This window comes from Hemitrygon akajei, chromosome 4 (genome assembly GCF_048418815.1).
Source record: "Hemitrygon akajei chromosome 4, sHemAka1.3, whole genome shotgun sequence".
NCBI classification, from domain to species: Eukaryota; Metazoa; Chordata; class Chondrichthyes; order Myliobatiformes; family Dasyatidae; genus Hemitrygon; species Hemitrygon akajei.
Genome location: NC_133127.1, coordinates 51406527 through 51428441, shown reverse-complemented (window position 1 = coordinate 51428441; position 21915 = coordinate 51406527). Strand labels below are relative to the sequence as shown.

At 42.9% G+C, this 21915-nt stretch overlaps 1 protein-coding gene across 10 annotated transcripts in view; it reads right to left on the bottom strand.

Annotated features, from left to right (window-relative positions):
- Positions 1-1402: 1402 nt before the first annotated feature.
- The window catches only part of gpat3 (glycerol-3-phosphate acyltransferase 3), a 64971-nt gene continuing 44458 nt past the window's right edge, over positions 1403-21915 (bottom strand). For all 10 annotated transcript variants that reach the window (XM_073042587.1, XM_073042592.1, XM_073042589.1 and 7 more), the window contains exons 8-13: positions 21577-21692; positions 19967-20022; positions 18805-18890; positions 17736-17864; positions 5810-5889; positions 1403-4190 (exon numbers count right to left, since the gene is read on the bottom strand). In XM_073042587.1, the coding sequence (XP_072898688.1) occupies positions 4094-4190; positions 5810-5889; positions 17736-17864; positions 18805-18890; positions 19967-20022; positions 21577-21692 (564 nt within the window). In that variant the 3' untranslated portion in view covers positions 1403-4093. The remainder of the gene's footprint in view (positions 4191-5809; positions 5890-17735; positions 17865-18804; positions 18891-19966; positions 20023-21576; positions 21693-21915) is intronic.

The following is a 21915-nucleotide window of genomic DNA, read 5'->3' as shown; positions in this document are numbered from 1 at the left end:
TGCCAGCATTTGGACTATATCCACACATCTTTTAAAAGTTGTAATTATTTCGCTCCTAGCACTTCCTCTGGAAGCTCGTTCCATATTCAGATTTGCCTCATGTGTGAAATATGTGTCCATCAGATCCAATTTTTTTTTAATTTTTTTATTAGTTTTTCAAAACATTTTACAAAAATAAAAACCCCAAATCCCAATGAGGAGCATTAATACAGTGCAAGATTAAGCATACAATAACAATATGCTACAAAGGAAGAGAATTTAACAAAAAAGCACCTAAATTAAAGACAAGTGAGCTTAGTGTCCTCCCCAAGCCCCACAACACAAGAAAAAAACAACAACAACTCCAGACCAACCACCACACAGTATAAAGAGTATAAGTCCGGACAGTCAAACTCCCAGACTGTGAATACACTTAGCAACAGAGGATAATAATGCCTACTACCAAAAAAAAAGGGAGCTGAAAGCAAGGGACCGAAAAGAAGAGAAAAAAAAAGAAAAAAAAACCCTAGTCACCTCAGATCCAATTTAAATCTTTCCCTTCTCTCCTTACACTTATGCCCTTTAGTTTTAAACTCCCCTATCCTGGGGAGAAAACAAAACTATAACCATTCGTCTTATCTAAGCTCCTCATTATATTATATACCTCTATAAGTTCACCCCTTAGCCTCCTACACTCCAGGGAAAAGAGCCCTCACCTATCCAGTGACTCTGTATACCTGAAATCATCCAGTCCGGGTAACCTCTTTATGAATCTTTTCTGCATCCTTTCCAGCTTAATGACTGTGGTGAACTACATATACCTGTCTGGACACGCCCCCCCCCCCCCCCCCGCTGACTGCTCCTGTGGCCCCTCCCACTGACCGTGGCTCCTCCCACAGACCCCTGTATAAAGGCGATTGAGGCCTGAGCCCTGCCCTCAGTCTCCAGGATGTAGTATGGTGGTCAATTACTGCTTGTTCTTTCTTCCAGTCAATAAAAGCCAATATCTCGCCTCACGTCTCAGAGAGTTATTGATGGTGCATCAATGACATCCATCCTACAAGAGGTGATCAGAATTGCACACAATACTTGAGGTGCAGTCTCACTAAGGACTCACAGTTGTAGCATGACATCCCTCTTGAACTCTATGCCCTGGCCATTGAGGGCAAGCACCTTCTTCACCACTGTCTATCTGAGTCATTACTTTTGTGGAGCCAAGTACTTCTATCCCTAGATTTCTCTGCTCTGTAACACTCTCCTTTTATTCTGTAGGTCATGCCCTGGTCACACCAGTCCATGTTAAATTCCAGCTGCTGTCCTTGGCCAGTTTTAGGTAATATTAACATCGCCTCAATGTCCTTGGAATGCATACTTTACCTAGTGGATAAAATTAAACTTGTGGCAATAACAAAGCAAGTCAAAGTTATGAACAATTGTTTATTAATCATATACAGCAGCACTTAAACAGCACACACCCAGTATAAAGCTATTGGAGAAAATAAAATGGTCAGTAAAATAAAAGCAGTTATTACTTTCAAAAGCAACATAATGACTTACAAATTTACACTGAAAATCCTACTCTGTAATTAATGGAATTAGCTTCTCAGCCTATTCAGTGTATCACTCTCAGTTTGTTCAATGAAACCTTTTGAGCAGAAATGAGGGTCACAAATGGCAAGTGTGTGCATAGGCGCAGTGAGTGAATTTTACTACCTCCCAAATATTTGGTTCCATTGGTGTCAACATGGCACAAGACACTAAAACCACAAGCCATTTCCCTGGCTTCCACTGCTGAATATACACAAAAGGCAAATCATATCCTACTTAATGCCTGTATTGGCAGTTTTCCAGAATACTCATCATCTTATCCAGCCCAAATGGAATTGCTTGTTTTATCTTCCCTGGGAGGATCACTTTGAGGCAGACTTTTGAAGCTCAGGAGACACCATTTCAGGTCCACCTGCATCCACTTTGTCTTAAATCTGACATTCCAGAATCTGGTTCAGATAGATATGCCAAATATTAGGGTGGCTTAGCCAAATATTACCTTTCTCTCTGGTTATCAATTTTTGGACTTCAGTGATAATTTTGAAACACAAAATACTAACAGCACAATGTAAATTATAAAAAGAATCTAACATAAACCCGTAAAAGCCTTTTGTACCACAAAAACTGGTGTCTTGCCATTAATTTCCAAAATATCCATTAACCAATTCCAAATTAACTGTGCATTGGAAACCAATAAGCTTGCCCAGCCATATGCCTGAGAACTCAATAAACTATCTGCACTTCTTGACCATCCTTTATCTCTTCATAACATTGCCAACAAAGGACCTCAAATAAGGGCATTTGATACCACAATTAACAAACTGTAAAGTCTGTGATCTTAATTTCTTGTGTATCCTGCTGAGGATTTTTTTTTACATTAAACTGCAATTTAGTTAGAATTAAGTCTTTCCTATCTGACATTCAATCTGATTACATGTTAAAGAATCAGTAAAGGCAATTTTTAAGAAATACTGTTTCTAACAATTATTCACAGCTTATTTCAGAATTCAATGGCTGGCAATTTGCAACTTGTTATATCCTTGTAAGGAAAAACATCTTTTGCCAACCCTCGAGCAGGAAAAAAATTGACACATTTATATCCATATTGAAATTAAATAAGTTGGAAAGATGTGAATACAAAAATGTGTTTCATCAGCTGAGGCAGTTACCTGTATTTTTGTTTCAGAACAAAAAGAAAGTATATTAAACAGTTTCAGGTTTATGAGATATCATGTTGATACCGTGTGGTGTGAAATAAATTGGTTTTGCCAGTTTCACATTGTAAGGTATTAATAGATACAAACTTGCAATTACAAAGCAGGGATTGCCCCAATTTATGATAAAATAATGCACAAATGTGCTACTTGACACCATGGTAGAAATAATTAATTGCACTGACCATTGAAAAAGCATCCTTTGCTTTTTGTTATCTTTGGCAGTCCCTGAAATTGGCACAGGAACTTCCTAACATATTAGACACTGACAGCCAGAATGAAGGATAACAAAATAATTCTACAAAGATTTAGTTTAAACATCACTGGAAATATTTCTTCAAACTCCATATCTTTTTCCTGCCTTGAAAATAATTGGGCATTAACTCACATACTGTGGTGTGTTTTCGATTTATTAACTTATTTGCAGATTACAATCAGCTTGGTCTGAAACAAAAGTCTTAATTGAGTATCAAGTAGCAGATTTTTTGAGGGTTTTAAACTCTCTTTGGGAACGTTCTAAAACTTGTGTTAGCCAAATAAAAAGTCTATCCAGCTTTCAACAAACCTGCAGTTATCAGGTTATTTTAATTTAAAAATGAGTTTCTTTTGAAAATATCTGTGGCAGTCAAAATATTCTTCAAAGCTAAAACACACACCTTTACCACCTAATGCTGCTAAGTCAAAGAACATCCATAAGCTGCAGATACCATTTACTTGACGCCAATTCCTATTCCAGCAGTTCCAGACTTTCCTCTCATGTAAGATCAATCACCTCAACAAACAGAGGTGAACACAATCTAGAGGTTAACAAGAAAGCCACTTAATATATGAACTAGAATAAGAATTGTTTTTGATCCTTTTCATTTTGTCTTCTTTTTCACCAAATGGTATTAGCTTCTTAGAAACTTAGCTTCTGATCAAAAAGCCAAGGCCTGCACAGGAACAGGTAAAGTTGCAGAGTCTTGGTCTCCAGCTTCTTTTGCTGCTCACTACTTGGAGGTGATAAAGGAGCTGGCAGTAGTGTAATGTCACGGCTTAGCACGCCGACTTTGGAAACACAAGGATGAATATCCGCACCAAGATTTGCCATCAAATTGCAGTTATTAAACCCCTGCGCACTGCTTTAAAGGACAAGATGCATTGATATTGATCGTCCAGCTGCGCTTTTCATAAGTTGTCACTCAAACCCAGTTGAATCTTTAACGTTTATAGATACGCTTCTATTTGGGATTTTGTGTATAAATTTGCTCATATTACAAAAATAGTATGAAGACATTCAATCAACCCAAGTGACATGAAGATGTAAACTATGACCCTGAGAAGGGATGTCCGGACAAGCATCTCATTTCTCTTCATTGTTTTTTTTCCCAAACGAGTGTCTTGCTGTAGTATTCCTGTTGCTGCTCTTTAAAACTGGCTTTAACTTTTGCTCTTTTCAGGGCTCCATCCCTAGACAAAAGAACAAATTTAATAGACTGAGCCTTTGACCACTTTTCACACCTGCCTTTATTCCCTCCTCCTGGACAGGACAAGAACAGAGTTTCCTCCTGAGTCCTTACCTTCCATGCCACCTGCCTCAACTTTCAATGGCCATCCTTTGTCAGTTTCAAAAACATTCAGTACCAGACATAGTCCCCTCCCCTTTCAGGGATCATTACTCCCTGGAGCACTAATTCATTTCCAGCTATCTCTCCCCATCTCATGACATTTTTCCATGCAACTACAGGAACTGCTGCACCCAATCGTTCACTTCTTCCTTCCACAATCCTAAAACTCAAATAGTGCTACAAGGTGAAAAAACAATTCATGTGCAGTTCATCCAATCTGAGAGTATTGCATTCAGTGTTGACTCCTCTACATTACAGAAACCAAATGTTCTGTAGATTGGGTAATTGCTTTACAGGTAACCTATATTCAGTGCAAAAGAATGAATAGTTCCAGTAGCATGTCACTTCGATTCACTATCACAGTGTGAATTTCTGTTTGTAACTTCTGGCACAGTTACAAGAAGACACAACACAAGCTTGAGGAGCAAAGCTCCATTTTCCTTCAGGACCTCTTGCAACTTTCCATGCTCAATATTGAATTCCCCATCTTCAATCTTTCTTCCTGCCATAGAAACAGACCTTTCATCCCAACTTGTCATTGCTGACCAAGGTATCTACCAAGCAAATCCATTTTGCCTCTGTCTGGTCCACATCCCACTTCCCATCCATGAATCTGTTCTAATTTCTTTTAAATGCTGTAATTGCACCTGCCTCTACCACTCCTTATAGCAGCTTGCTCCATGCACCCTCCTCCCTCTTTATGAAAAGCTTATCCCTCAGGTCCCCTTTAAATCATTCTGCTCTCACCTTCAGCCTATTCCTACTAGTCTTAGGCTTCTTTGCATTGGGTAAAAGATTGCAACTATTTGCATTATCTATGCCCCTTGTAATTTATAAATCTCTATCAAGTTACCCCTCAGCCTCTTTTGCTCCAAGAAAAACAGTCCAGTCTATCCAGTAACTCCTTATAACCCCAGGCCTCCAGTCCCAGCAACACTGTTACAAATCTCTTTTGCATCTTAAGATTAATCACATCCTTGCTTTAGTATAGGAACCAGGACCGTACACATTATTCCAGGCGCAGTCACATCAACATCTTGTACAGCTGTAACACGGCATCCCAACTCTTGCACTTAATGCCCAGTTGATAAAGGCAGCATGCCATGGACTGCTTCTACCCTGTCTATGCCGTGCTTGTGCCCATAGGTCTCTCTGCTCTACAACATTTTCTGGGACCCTATAATTCATAGTGTATGCACTGCCTTGGTTTAACTTCCTTTTGCATTTTTCTCTCTCATACTGCCCATCAATTAACCTCAATTGTCCCATCAGCCACCCACACTAGAGAAGATTTGCAAAAGCCATTTGCTAGTCCAGCAACAAGGTCCAGCCAATGACTAAAGGGATTTGCTGCCCTTCTCCTCTATTATTCAATTGGGTAGATTAAAAGAAAATCTGAACATTATAAAATGACTTATTCTTTTTTTTTAAATCACCCTCCATACAATTAGGTTTAAATACCAGGCAAGATCCACAAGGCCTCCTTGCTGTGCTATGGCTGCTTTTACTCGATTGGCAAACTGTACGGCATCTTCCCCTTCCTGTAGGGTGACAATAGAGAAAATCATTACAGAGGAACCAATTAAAACTTAATGGAACAAATTAAAGCCTCACATTTAAATAAAAGAAGAATGTCAACAAATAACAGCCTCTGGAAGCATTTTTATCCAGTGAAATCAATGGTAATCTTGGAATAGCATATGTGTACACCTTGCTCGCATAAAGTGAACCATGGTACACACATACCTGTGTTTTGAAATTATCTGAATGGATGGCATACAAAAGGTGTTTCAATGCATCTCGGTTTATGCGACTACAGTAAGTAAATTGGCATTCTGACAATGCAATAACTACATCTGTTATAGATACATGATTTCCAACCAGGTTAACTTGCTAAACTCTTTGATTTACATCAAAAAATTTACAAAATGGAATGGAGATCTTTGGCCCAAATGGTTTATGGTGAACGTAATAAAAACAGAAAATGCTGGAGGAACTCACTGTGGAAGTTCCTATGAAAAGAAAAGCCAGTCGAAGTTTTAGGTCATTAACCCTCAGAACTGGGGGAGAGGGTGGAGAGTTTACAGTGTTCAAAGCAGATCAGGGCAGTTGGTGAGGTGTAGGACAAAGGACCATGTAGAAATAAGTTAAGACAGATCAGTCAAAGTCAATAAACCAAGTCAAGATTGTTGTCATATCAAAATGTGCAATGGAAAACTTATTTACAGCAGCACCACAGGCACATAGCATTATGTAAACAGCATTCACAAGAAACGGACAAACACATCCAGATGGTATCTGGCCTCCCAGGTGCCAGGGTTGTCTTGGATTGGGTCTATGGCATTCTAAAGGGGGAGGGTGAACAGCCGGAAGTCATTATAAATATTAGTACCAATGGCATAGGTAGGAAAAGGGATGAGGTCCTGAAGAGAGAATATAGGGAGATGGACAGAAAGCTGGAAAGCAGGAGCTCCAGGGTAGTAATCTCTGGATTTCTGCCTGTGTCACGCGCCAGTGAAGATAAGAATAGGATGTCTTGGCAGGTGAATGTGTGTCTGAAGAATTGGTGTAGGGGGCCAGATTTCAGATTTCTGGGGAAGGTATGATCTTTATAAAAAGGACAGGTTATACCTGAGGCTGAGGGGGACAGATACCCCTGCAGGCAGGTTTGCTACAGCTGTTGGAGAGGGTTTAAGTTTATTTGGCAGGGGTATGGGAACCGGAGCGATAAGACAGATGATGAGGCAATTGGTGCACAACTAGATTCAATGTGTAATGATACTCTGAGAAAGGACAGGCAGATGATAAAGCAAAATTGCAATCAGTGGGATGAGTTAAAGTGTAACATAGGGCCAACATCCAAAAGGGTGATGAATACAGGACTGAAGGTGGTACATTTGAATGTGCACAGTTAATAGAATAAGGTAAATGATCTAGTGGTGCAGTTAGAGACTGGCAGGTATGATGACGTGGGCATCTCTTGAGTCATGGCTGAAAGAAGCTCATAGTTGGGAGCTTATCATCCAGATACATATTGCATCGAGAGAACAGGCAGGTGGGCAGAGGGGCTGGGGGTGGCATCTCTTGGTTAAAAAAATTAAACAAAATCCTTGGAAAAGGTTGATATAGGATTGGAAGATGTAAAATCCTTGCGGGTAGAGTTAAGAAACTGCAAGGGTAAAAAGATGCTAATGGGAGTTATATGCCGGCCTCTGAAGAGCAGCCAGGATGTGGGCTACAAACTACAACAGAAGATAGAAAAGGCATGTCAAAAGGGCAATGTTGTGATAATCATGAGGGATTTCAATATGCAAGTAGGTTGGGAAAATCTGGTTGATTCCCGAGAGAGAGAATTTGTAGAATGCCTATGAGATGATTCAATCCTGAAGCACCTGCTTCAAGCACATTTACACCACTGCCTAAGAAGAAAGCAGTAACCTGCCTCAATGACTATCATCCAGTAATACTTACATCTACTGCAATAAATTGTTTTGAGAGTTGGGTGATTAAACATATCAACCCCTGTCTGAGAAGCAACTTGGATCCACTCTAATTTGCCTACTGGTAAAATAGGTCCTCAGCAAATGCCATTTCCTTGTCTGGGTGCATGTTGTTTATTTCAATTTTCAGAAGGCCGTTGACCAGGTGCTGCATTTGTGGCTGCTTAACAAAATAACCGGTATTACAAGAAAGGTACTAGCATGGATAGAAGACAGGCTAAATGTCAGGAAGCAAAGTGTGGGAATAAAGGGTCCTTTTCTGGTTGGATGCAGCGGTCAGTGTTGGGAGCAGTCTCGAACTGATGACTTTGTTATCAAGGCTGTGGAAGATATGAAGAAAGGTGGAGGGGCAAGTAGTGTTGAGGAAGCAGGGAGTCTGCAGAAGGACTGAGACAGATTAAGGGAACGTGCAAAGAAATGGCAAATGGAATATAATGTAGGGAAGTGCGTGGTCATGCACTTTGGCAGAAGGAATGAAGGAGTGGCTTATTTCCTAAATAGGAAAAAATTTAAAATTAAGAGATGCAGAGGTACTTTGGAGTCCCTCTGCAACATTCCCTAAAGCTTAACTTGCAGGTTGAGTCGGTGGTAAGAAAAACAAATGCAATGTTAGAATTCACTTTGAGTGGACTAGAAAGCAAAAGCAAGGATGTTATGCTGAGGCTCTATAAGGCATTGGTCAGACCGCACACAAGAGTATTGTAAGCTTTTCTGGGCCCCTTATCTAGGAAAAGCTGTGCCAGCATTAGAGAGGGTCTAGAGGAGGTACACAAGAATGATCCAGTAACAAAGGGTTAACATATGAGGAGTATTTGAAGGCTCTGGGCCTCTACTTACTGGAGTTTAGAAGAAAGATGATGATTCATTGAAACCTATTGAATATTGAAAAGTATGATTAAAGTGGACGTGGAGAGTATGTTTCCTATAGTGGGGTAGTCTAGGACCAGAGTGCACAGCCTCAGAATTGAGAGACGTCCATTCAGAATGGAGATGAGGAAAAATTTCCTTAGCCAGAGGATGGTGAATCTGTAGAATTCATTGCCAAGACAGTTGTGCAGACCGAGTCATTGGATATATTTGATGCAGGGTTGATAGCTCCTTGATTAAGCAGGAATTCAAAGCATACGGCGAGAAGGCAGCAGAATGGGGTTGAGAGGAATAATAAATCAGCCATGATGGAATGGTGAAGCAGACTTGATGGGCTGAATGGCCTAATTCTGCTCCTATTTCTTATAGTCTAATAGTCTCTAAAGTAGATACACCTTTTAACAAGAAAGAACACCTGTAGAAAGAAAACAAAGTCCATTTTAATACAATTGATCAAAGGGTTCACAGTGCCATGAAACTAGTGATTAGGATTGTGCTGGGTCATTCGCAAACTGAACTAGTAGAGTTGTGCACAGATGGACAGTTCAGAATTGGAGCTGGACAGATAATTAAAGTAGCTTGCAAAATGAAGCTCAGGATCACACTCGGAGACTGAGTGCGGATGTTTACTCCGATCTAGAGGAGACCACACTGTGAACATTAAATGCACTACACGAGAATGCAATGAATCACTGCTACATCTGGCATAATTGGTTCGGTCCCTAGGTGATTGGAAAGGAAGAAGTGAATTGATGCGTGCCAAGGGAACACTATCCTTGAACTATACCAGGATCAGTGAGTGGGAGGAGACGAGCAAGAAAAGGGGGAAATACAAATGATGTCCACTCTGACTGAGGGGGAGCCATGTTTCAGTAAGGAGGGGGAAACTGAGAGGCTGCAGAGCAAAAGCCTGACTATTGGGACAAATACAATGCAGACAAGGACATGGGGAAAATGAAACGGTGTCCACACAGGAGGTAGGGTGAGAGGCTGCTTGGCTGAGCAAGTTCTTCCTGAATTTCTGTTTTTGTTTCAGATTCCAGCACCAGCAGCTTGATTTGTTTTCCTCTGCTTCAGACAAGTCCCTTCTCACCCAAAGCATCAAACCACAGAGAGAATCCTCCCTCATGGATATAACTAGCATGGCATTTGTCTCAAGTAAGTATTCACATTCTGCCCATTTTCATTATAACAAAGTTCCTCTTGAATCTCCCATTTATTACATAATATCAATTAAAATCCACAGCAATGTACCTCAATGTTTACCCCATTAAACATCATAATTTTGGATATTTCTATTGGATTCCCTTTAGTATTCTCTTCTACAAAAAAAAGTATCATGACCAACAATTACAGCCTTTTTGTGATATTCTTCACAGTCTCCAAGCCTTGCTGCTCTTTATGCTTTCTTGGGTTTAGTACAAGTTGGCGCATGAGCAATCCTGAAAGGTTCTTACCTCTGCAGTCTGGAACCAGACATTCTCATCTCCTCATGAACAAGCTTTATGTGGCCACCCCCAACATACAGAGTGGAGGATTTCACCTATCACAGTGTGACACTGGCTTGCGTTACACATGGCAAATACCAAACAAGTTCACTGTATCTCCCTCCCTCTCCTCTCAGTTAGATCATGAAAACCACTAGCTCTGGGAAAGCCACAGTGGAGCAAAGTCTGGGTTTGGTAATTATTTAAGAACAATGAGTTCTTTTTTTATTATCCTGGTTAGATATTTAAATAGGAATTGTATTGAGCCATGGGTCAAAAAGTAACTCAGCCGAATTCATGAGGGTGTGGTCACGTGCAAAGCGCTACTAAAGAAACACACGGAGGCAGAGAGACCTGAACTCGGAATGCCTTTACTGATTCAAACTCGCGTGCTTATATCTCCCCTCCCATGGGTCCCTGCGACCAGCAGGGCAGATGTGACGTCAGCCCGTCCCCGGAAGGTCCGCCCCAAGCGGGCCACGTATCTGCCTGTGGCTCCCGATGGCAGTTCGAGTCCCGCGTGTGTGGACCGCCACACCACCTCAGAAACATCCATCGGGGGAGTGGAGCCCCCAGTCTGTGTGGCTTGCCTGGGTGACCAGCCTCACCGGCGCAGTGCAGGTACCCTCACTGGTTGCTCAATGTCCAAGTGTGCCAGTTTGAGGCTGTCCACTGTAAAAGTCTCTTCCCGGCCACCCACCTCCACGACACACGTGGTTCCGTTGTGCCGGATCACCTTGAAGGGTCCCTCGTACCGCTGTTGTAGAGGTGACCTGTGCATGCCCCTGTGAATAAAAGCATACTCACAGTCTTGGAGGTCTTTAGGGGTGAAGGATGGCGTGGGACCATGCCTGGAGGTCGGGACCGGTGCTAGGGTCCCTACCTTGTCCCGCAGCCTCGTTAGCACCACTGCTGGAGTTTTGTCCGAACCTTGGGCCTCTGGTACGAACTCGCCCGGGACCGTCAGGGGGGCGCCGTAGACCAATTCCGCCAAGGAGGTGTCCGGGTCCTCCTTGGGGGCTGTGCAGATTCCCAGTAGGATCCAGGGAAGCTCGTCTGACCAGTTGGGGCCCCTGAGGCGCGCCATCAGGGCCGACAAGATGCCGGTGGAATTGCTCTGCCAAACCATTGGACTGGGGATGGTACGCTGTGGTGTGATGCAGCTGGGTGCCCAGGAGCTGTGCCAGTGCTGTCCACAAACCAGACTTGAACTGCGCCCCTCTGTCGGAGGTGATGTCCGTTGGGAGGATGAACCTGGCGATCCAGTTTGCAATGAGCACCCTGACGCAGGACTCAGTGGACGTGTCTGCGAGCGGTATGGCTTCCGGGCATCTGGTGAACCTGTCTACCATGGTAAAGGTATACCTGGCGCCCCGGGAGACTGGCAGGGGGCCGACGATGTCCACGTGGATGTGTTGGAACCTCCTGTGCATCGGCTGGAACTGCTGGAGGGGAGCCTTCACGTGCCGCTGGACTTTGGCGGTCTGGCAGTGTACGCAGGTCCTGGCCCAGTGTCCGACCTGTTTGCACAAACTGTGCCTGATGAATCTATCTGATACCAGCCTGATGGACGCCTGGATGGACGGGTGGGCCTGGTCGTGCAGCGTGTCGAACACCCGGTGCCTCCATGCTGCTGGTACCACGGGTCAGGGTTTGCCAGTAGACACGTCGCACAGGAGTCGATCCACTCCTCCGACTGGAGCCCTGAAACGGCGGTGCGGTAAGCCAGGATCTCGGTGTCCGACCGCTGTGCTTCCGCCAGTGCTGCGTAGTCTATTCCTGAGGACGATATGCCTACGGAGTGGAGGCAGGGGCAAGACAGTGTGTCGGCAACAACATTGTTCTTCCCTGCAATGTGGCGGACGTCCGTGGTGAATTCTGAAATAAAGGACGGGTGCCTCTGTTGCTGAGCCAACCATGGGTCTGATAGCTTGGCCAATGCAAAGGTGAGGGGCTTGTGGTCCGTACACACGGTGAACTCCCTTCCCTCGAGGAAGTACCGGAAATGCCGGACAGCCAGGTACAGCGCTAGCAACTTTCTGTCATAGGCGCTGTACTTCACCTCTGGTGAATGTAGGTGCCGGCTGAAGAAAGCGAGTGGTCGCCACTGGTCCTCGACGAGCTGCTCCAGGACTCCGCCAACTGCTGTGTTGGAAGCGTTGACTGTGAGTGCCATGGGTACATCGACTCTCGGGTGCACTAGGAGGGCCGCCTTCGCCAGCGCCTCCTTGGTCTGCTCGAACGCCTCCGTGGACTCCACGTCCCATGCCACTTCTTTGGTCTTGCCGGCCATCAGGCTGAACAAGGGTCTCATGATGTGGGCCGCCGCCGGCACAAACCAATGATAAAAGTTGACCATCCCTACGAACTCCTGCAGGCCCTTGACCGTGCTGGGCTTGGGGAACTGGCGGATGGCCTGGACCTTGTCCGTAGGGGAACTGCACCATGTCGGTTGACCCTGTGGCCCAAGAAGTCGATCTCCATCAGCACGAACTGGCACTTCGCCAGATTGATTGCCAGTCCGTGGTCGCTCAGGCGTTGGCAGAGCTGGCGCAAATTTGCCACGTGCTCTTGGTGCGAACTGCTGGCCACCAGGATATCATCCAAGTAAATGAAAATGAAATCCAGGCCGCGTCCCACTGAGTCCATGAGCCTTTGGAAAGTTTGGGCTGCATTCTTGAGACCGAAAGGCATCCTCAGGAATTCGAACAAGCTGAGCAGGGTGATGAGGGCTGTCTTGGGCACGTCGTCAGGGTGCACTGGGATCTGATAGTATCCCCTGACCAGGTCGATTTTGGAAAAGTTGGTTGCTCCGTGCAGGTTGCTGTGAAGTCCTGGATGTGGAGTACCGGGTATCTGTTGGCGGTTGTGGTGTCGTTGAGCATTCTATAATCTCCGCAGGGCCTCCATCCTCCTGCGGACTTGGGCACCACGTGCAGCAAGGATGTCCACGGGCTGTCTGAGTGGCATACGATCCCCATCTCTTCCATCTTACGGAACTCCTCCTTGGCGAGGTGGAGCTTGTCGGGTGGGAGCCTGCGAGCTCAGGCGTGCAGCGGCAGTACTTGCATGAAGATGTGGTGCTGCACGCCGTGCTTGGGGTCCGCCGTGGAGAACTGCGGGGTGACTATGGAGGGGAATTCCGCCAACACCCTGGTGAATTTGTTACCCGAGAGGGTCACGGAATCCAGGTGGAGGGCCGGTAGCTTGGCTTCTCCGAGCTGGAAAGTCTGGAACGTCTTGGCGTGGACCAAACGCCGGCCTTTCAAGTCGACCAGGAGGCAGATGGCTCATAGGAAGTCTGCCCCTAGTAGTGGCTGTGACACCACTGCCAACCTGAAAGTCCAAGTGAAACGACTGGACCCGAAATGCAGTGCAATAGTTCGCAGGCCGTACGTCCGAATACTGGTGCCATTTGCAGCGGTGAGTTCCGGGCCTGGGACCGCATTATGAGTGTCCATGTTCGAGGAGGAGGCGAATGCCCTCTGGTATTTGCTCGAGGAACAGCTGTTCAAATAAAAGGCACGGCTCATGGCTGTCCATGAGCGCCAGCATATCATTCATGAATTCGGATGGCGTGCGGTCGCCCAGGCAGTCCATGTGTAAGAGCCGCACGGCCCGTACACGGCGAGAGAGTCCAAAGGTACGGATGAGGAGCACCTTAAGCTTAGTGTACCTGTCCTCCATTAGTGGCTGGCGTAGGAAGTCAATGATCCAGCCTGCCGTCTCCTGGTCGAGCGTGCTGACCATGTAGTAATACCGCGTAGCGTCGGCTGTAATGTCTCTGATATTGAACTGGGCCTCAGCCTGCTCGAACCGAACGTGGGGCTGAGTGGCCCAGAAAGTCGGGAGCTTCAGAGCGACTGCGCTGTGCGAATTGCTCAGATTCATGGTTGGTTGCAGAGTCGCTGGTTCCAGATGCCGTCTGGAACTTCGGGGTCACCAATGTAGTCACCTCAATGAGATTATCTCTCAATCTTGCAAACTCAAGAGTCTACAACTAACCAAACAGTAACTCCAGATGAATCACTCACCCTGAAACAACCACATTCAATCTAAACCTGTACACATCCATGTCTGTTTAAAAAAAAACTACCGGATCTGAAACCAAGGCAATACTCTTACATTCTTAACCTCGTCAGCCTCTTGGACCACAACTGAAGTGTCAAAATGTCCTCTGAGAAATTTCAATTCCTCTTCTGCACAGAATATTTCTTACTCACAAAATATTTCTTAATTCTGGTTTGAGACCCGGTCACCCTTAAACAAATCCACCATCTCCTTACCTGGGCAGTCACTACAACACAAACAATGACACGTTTATCTGTTCCATTCTCCTCAACTTGTCTACACCACGGAATCCCTCAAATAAACTATTATTTAATTTAACGTCATTTCCTATGCACAATTGTAAAGGAGAATGGAAAAATTGTTACTCCAGATCCATTGCAGCACAAATGAAAACTCAATTAGATAATAAATATAAGACAGCTTATTTACATAGATTAATTGTATGTCCATAAAATGATGCTAGGCACAGGAGTGTCTGTACACAAGGTGACTCTGACAGGAACCGATCAAGTAGGGATGGTAGGTTACTGATTTTAAGTACTGTAGACCTGGCATAGACGTTAAGTAACCTCCTCCCTGATGGCAGTGGCACAAATAATACCACGCGGGGACCATTGTGATGCTACTGGCCCTCTTCTGGCACCTCGCTGTGGAAAAGTCTTTGATGATGAGTAGGGTGGTGCCGGGGATTCGCCGGACAGCTTTGCCTACCTATTGTGGAGTCTTCCTGTCTGCCGCAGTGCAGTTTCCGTATCGTTAGGTGTTGCAGCCTGTTAGAATGCTTTCTAATGTGTATCAGTAGAAGGACATGAGTGTGGATGTGCGTAGTCAGCCTCCTCAGAAAGTAGAGGTGTTCCTGATTGTGCACGATGTGCTCCGGGACTATGAAAGGTTCTGCACTCCCAGAAGCTTGAAACTACTGTGCCGCCAATGTGGGAGGTGCAAGTCTGAAATCGATAACCATCTCCTTTGTCTTGTTGACTTTGAGGAAGAGAGATTACTTGCCAGCTAATTATTGATGAGGGAATTAAATCCAGATTTGCTGTCACCAAATATGTCAGGAAGGGAAAGGAGCGCCAGTGTGCCCTAGGGGATTAGCAGTGGAGAGGGAGAGCAGATTCAAACTCTTTAGTGTGAACTGTTATGCCTGCAGCCCCCTCCTTTGTGAGAATCGCAAGATCACTATTGGGTTGTGTCAGGGGACCCAGGAAATGAGAGAGAGACGTGCAGAATGCCTCGTTCCCCGGCGATGTAAAGCTACGGGACATGGCCATTGTCTCTTGGAGACACATTTGTGGATTGAGATGCTATGCTATGTGAACGCCCTCAGGCAAAAGTGGGCTGGGTGAGAAAGAGATGGCATCACCCCAACCTGATTGACATCTACAACCCTGTGAGTCAGGATAAAAGAGGGTCTGTAGGAACAGCCCCCTCAGATGCACCAGAAGAAACGCTAGCGATCCCGTAATAGCGGGAAGCCATTTGAAGTTCAGTTCAGTTGCTTGGGACTGGTGGCTGGAACCACAGAAAACGGCTTTCAGCTAGCAACGGGGAAACCAACTCCCCCGACTCAAAGGACTGGCATCATAAAAGACCTGGGCAAGTTTAAACCGTCTCTCTTAAACCCAAAGAGCTGCAGCTTGAATGACAGTGACTTTTATATTTCCATCGGACAATGCAGTATCCCCTAGACAATGATAGAGCTATTTCTTATTGATTATTATTATACCCACGCTTTTAGAGTTAGTATTGACGAAGTATATTATCTGTATGTTTGCATTGATATTATTTTGTGTCTTTTTATCAATAAATACTGTTAAAAAATAGTACCATCAGACTTCAACGGACCTCTCTATCTTTGCTGGTAAGTGACCCAGTTACGGGGTTCGTAACAGAACATATCAGAAAACCTACCCTAGATCCAGCACACAGATGCATTCATAAGAAAGGCATGTCAGCACTTTTACTTTCTTAGAAAGCTGAAGAAGATTGGCTTGTCACTGAACACTAATAAACCTCTACAGATGTATTTTTTGAAAGTGACCTAACTGGTTGTGCCATGGTCTGGTGCAAACTGAATTTGCAGGAATGCAGGCGGATACAGAGAATAGTGAACTCAACCCAATACATCACTGGCTTTATCTCCAACCCCATTACAAACCTCGTTCACTCTGGAGAAGTCCCATACACTTCCACCAAGCTCAGTTCCCTTACCCTGCATTGCTTGTTTCTACCTCTTACCCAAGATCCACACACCTGACTGTCCTGACTGTTTGAACTACTGGGTAACTTTAACAAAGAGAGTGTCACAAAGGGGCTGTTAATAAGTGAAGAGGTCATTACTCTATAATCAACCCAACAAAAAGATTTGAAAGGCCTGGATAGAGTGGATGTAGAAAGGATGTTTCCATTAGTGGGAGAGTCTCAAATCTAAGAGTAGAATAAAGGCACATTCCTTTAAAACCGAGCTGAGGAAGAATTTTGCCAGCCAGAGAGTGGTGAATTTGTGGGACATTGCCACAGAGGGCTGTGGAGAACAAGTCATTGGGTACATTTAAAGCAGTGATAGGTTCTTGATTGGTGTGGTGGGGGGGGGGGGGGAGTTTACAGGGAGAAGTTGGGAGAATGGAGTTGGAAAAAATTCAAATTTTATTCCCATTTCTTATGGCTTACAGGTTATCCCCTAGGTTAGAACAAAGTTCTATCTCCGTGGATTGTAACCCAAACATTTCACGAGTCCAGAATAAAAACCACAAACTGAGTTCCCAGGTGGCAGAAGATGCTTACAGCCCTGCAGCAGCCAGCCAGGCCAGTCTCCCAGTTATTCATAAGTTGGGAAGGGCCTGTATATTCCTTGTGCCTCTAACAATGAAAAGTTATAGATAAACCATTGTAATTTTACACTTTATCTATATAACCAAAACATGCCTGAAAGTTATACATACTTTCTTTGTCATTTCTTTTCCCCATCATAAATTTCTTTGTAATAGGAATTAACTATATAAATATCACATTGTAATTACATCACACTGTCAAATGTGGCACTGTGACCCCCAGCCTGTACCAGAGAAGAAATTCAATTCTCCAACCAGTTCTACCTTTCTCCTTCATACAAGATTCATTACTTTACTGAAGAAAAATCTAAATATGAAGGGAAAATACATGGTTTTAAAATAGGCAATACATTACAATTTTTCTCTGGTTCAACAATCTTTGTTCTCTGGAATCACAAGATGTTTCAGATGCTGGAATCTGAAGTAACAGACAAAAAGCTAGAGGAATTCATCAGGTCAGGCAGCATCCCTGGAGGGAAATGGACAGCTGATATTTTGGGTCAAGATCCTTCATCTGGATTGGCGCAGGGTGTCTCAGTCCAAATCTCCCTTATATAAAGCTTACATTGGGTGTTGCTGTGCATCTGCAAAGCCACATAATGCAATCGGTTACAAACCAGTCACATACCTGTCTAGTCATTGGAGGCATGTACCATACATTGCAGACAATAGCCCAACTGCTCATCATTTGGAGCAGGTAGCTCACCATTCCATATTTACTGCTGTTCCAAAAGGGATCACCAAACTGAGGGTCATACTGCAACACAATAAACAATAACCCTCAATAATGCAGTCAATACTCTAGGGGGCAATTACAATAATTGACTTTAAGGCTCCAAATCTTACACATTGCCATCAGACTAATTAGCCTGTTTTTGCAAGCAGCCTTTTCTGTTTTTTGTCCAGACATGCTGTAATCTTAATAACATATGGGAGGGGAAGGGGTGGAAAAGGAAAACAATATAGACCTTAAACACAGAATATTATTTCAATATTTGATGACAAATGAAAATCGTACTTGGTATCACTTCCTAATGAGGAGTCTTTATGGATTAATAAGAGGAAACTGCTAACACAGATAGGAAGGAAAAGTCATTCAACATAAAGGCAAAAGTGTGGTGACATGAAGAGACTTCTCTTAACATGATACATGGCTATGATCTACAACTAATACAACTAATGGAAAAATACTGGTTACAAATTTAAACAGCAAGGCAATTGGGACTAATTGGTAGCTCCTTCAAAGTAATGGCTAAAAAAACTATAGATTCTATCATGTGCTTTCTGCTTTGTGGCTCCTAATGTTTCCATTAGGAGCTGTAAATTAAATGATTCAATATAGGAAACAAATGCGAAACAGAAAATAAAATACACGTATAACTATTAGGAGTACATACCCTTTAAAGGATTAAGAGAATTAAGGGCAGCAGGCATTAATCCAGTTATTTTGCTTGTTGGGAAACTGAAAGTAAAAAACTAAATAAAACTTGCAATAAGGTGTTAAGTGCCTTTGTAAATGAACAGAAATATAGCACACATCTAGAACATGTCCTATATTTATCGTACCAGATCTTTCCTCTTGACTTTGGCACAAAATGCACTCTTAATCACTCTGAACATTGCTTATCCCAAAGATAAAACATATGAAAGATTGAAACAGGTAACAGTCAGACTTGGGAAAACCTTTCTCAATTTACCTTGATTGCAACGGGATAGATAGTGGCTCCTATCTCAAAGCTTCCCTTCTTAAACATCATAACTGAGGTATTGTTTATGCAGGTACCTGAAAGAAAGTTTCATATTCCACAATTAGAAGACAAGCTGTTATGTGATTACTGCCAATCACTATAGGGCCTGGATTTGCTCCATTCACATCATGACACGGTGTCCAGCATAAACTCAATCCAATCCTGTTGAATGTACAATGCAATTTTACTCAACTCATCCTTCAGTAGAATCTCCGACCCATCCCGTTCAACTTCGAACAATACATTTGTGCTCAATGTCCAATATCCTCTTGATATTACAAAGTCCCATTTATTGCAATGCAATTTATTCCACCTAACAGAAGTATTTATTGTGAAAGTATTTTAATAACTTTGAAGTATAAGTAGTAAATGCTAGAAATAATCATTGGGTCTGTAGGGAGAGAAAATGGATTTATCTTTTAGGTTTATGACAAATGTCAGAACATGGAAAAATTAGAAATCATGAATTCATGTTGAGTTCTGAATGCTATAGTATGCCAAATCAAAAATTGAGATGGTGTTCTTTGAGCTAATACTGAGCTCCAATGCAAAAGTATAGAAAGGAGAATTTTCAATCAACTGCACCATTTATTATCAATCTGTCTTTCGTAACACATCAGAGATCCTACCTTTTGTTTTCCTTGTCCCACTAACTTTTTCTTCGACTTAAAACTTGCTTTATTTTCAACTTCGTCCAGTTGTGATGAAAGGCCTCAACCCAAAACATTAACTCATTTCCTCTTTCCATAGATGCTGCTTGACCTGCTGTGCTTTTCCAGCATTTTCTGCTTTTATTTTCAATTTCCAGCATCTACTGTTTTTGCATTTAGACTACTTCATTAACATATTGGCATAGAAATTTTATTTGGATATTGAATCAAGTTCAGCACAGAATTACTCAGGTAACATCAGATGTTGGGTCCACAAATCCAGCAATGATGAGAGGCATTCCAATTCCAAACATCAACAAGCTTCTTAAAAATTTTTACTGAGAGTGAAAATCTACCTCTGGAATAGGGACCATTTTTAAATGATAAATTCAAATGCCATTTTTAATACTTTTTAGGAAACTTTCTGACCATAAAGAAGCAAATGGTAAAAATTTCCTTACCCTCAGGGAATATTAATATTGGTAGCTTTGTCTTATCTGCAGCATGATCACCTAGTCTGAAAGAAGAGAAGCTTCATCACACATGGAAATTCTGATCAAGTTATTTTACTAATCTGTATTCAGATCTCCTGCTATTTATTGCATGTGAATTTGAATTATTCGTTGCCTCAAAGAAACAAATCTGATTCTACCATGCAAAGTAATTAATTGCCTTATGTAGCTGACATAATTCAACAAAGACTTGACAACCAAATGAAATTGTTAGATAGACGGAAACAATCTTATGCTTCAAAATGATGCCCTTTTATTAGAATAATTAAATGCTCCAAAATCCAAGAGTGCCAAGGACATTTCAGCAACCCCAACTCATCTTCCTCAATCACTATCCTCAATAATAAAGAGTTCTATGTACACTGTAATTGTGAAGAACACAGATGAATGGACAACAAATTAACAGAACAGGTACACTGACACATCAGGGAGAAGGTGTGGTCATTAGCACCAAAGGAGTTCTGTCTCAGTAGGGTAGCATAAATAGGAGTGAAGAGTCGTGAAAGCTAGTCCAGGGGAGTAATGGCTCTTGACAATCATATTCTGAGCTCTGCAAGTGCCTGGAGTAAGCAACATCAATTTCAAGGTTAAAAGGTACAAAGAACCAACCACACAGCAACAGGAAGCCTCAATGCTATAACACAAGAGGAAAAGTAACAGCTTAGCATTATGCCTTGCTGAGTTTCCAGAAAAGGACTCTTCAATGGCAGAAACTGAGCTAATAAAATTCAATTAGCTAATGAGAAGAGGATGTAGCAGGACTCTCTATTCCCTTGAGTATGTGATTTTAAAAAGTGTCCAGCTAAAGTGTTTAATAATGTAGATGGGCAAAATCAAAATTAAATACAAGATATTCACGGGGGTTGCCAGGAAGCACCTCACAAAGGGAATAGCCGAAATCTGCAAAATCCAGCTGAGGTTCACTGAGATTGACATCCTTTTTGATACAGAACCAAATCAGGTTGGAGGACTTGGAATAGACTGTAGATTAGTCATGACTTTCAGTTATTGGCACATCAGACTTGAGTAACTTTCCAAAGTTCCACTTCTTGAATTAAACTGCAACCATAACCAATACAAAGCTAATTCAAAGTTGGTTAGTTATAGAACTGTTTCATAACCAACCAACAACACCTGTAAAAACCTGCTACACTGCATGTACATTAACTCATCTCTCCAAAAAAGCTACATAGCATGCTTTTTATTTCAAATTTCCAGCGTTTGTGGTATGTTCTCTGGAGAGGATCCTGAAGCATCGAGCTTCTGACTGAGACAACTCTTGAGCCATAACCAATATCCTCAGAAAAAACCTTATTACATTAACACACAAGGTACTACCCAAAAGCTAGGAAATTAAAGTTGCATCCAACAATTTCAACTAACAAACATTCTGCAACACTAAATCAACATTTAGTGAACGCCTTAATCAGTAATTACAAACCAGTTTGTTGACATTTTTCCAGTTCTTCTCCACTGACTTCTTCAGTCACTTCCTGGATTGCTGGACACAGATGGAAAATCTGTGGAGATTACTGGAGATAACAGTGACTAAATCTAACCTTTTTAATACAATTTGGCGATCTTTCATTTCGGAACGTTCAAACCAGATGTGTGGACAAGCTTTGACTATGGATCTCTGAATAATTCCCATCAGTCCTCCATGCACTTGTCCAACCTGTTCAGAAATGGGACATTTTAACCTTACACAGTTAAATAATCTTTCAATGTCAACATCTTAACAAAGAAAATAAACACCAAAAATTACAAAATTACATGAGTATGAAAACACAATTAAAATTACCAACATGTTATTATGCCACTAGGTAGTTAAGCTGACTGTGGTTCAGACCTGGCCCCAGCTATGTCTGTGTGGAGCTTGCGCACTCTCTCTGTGACTG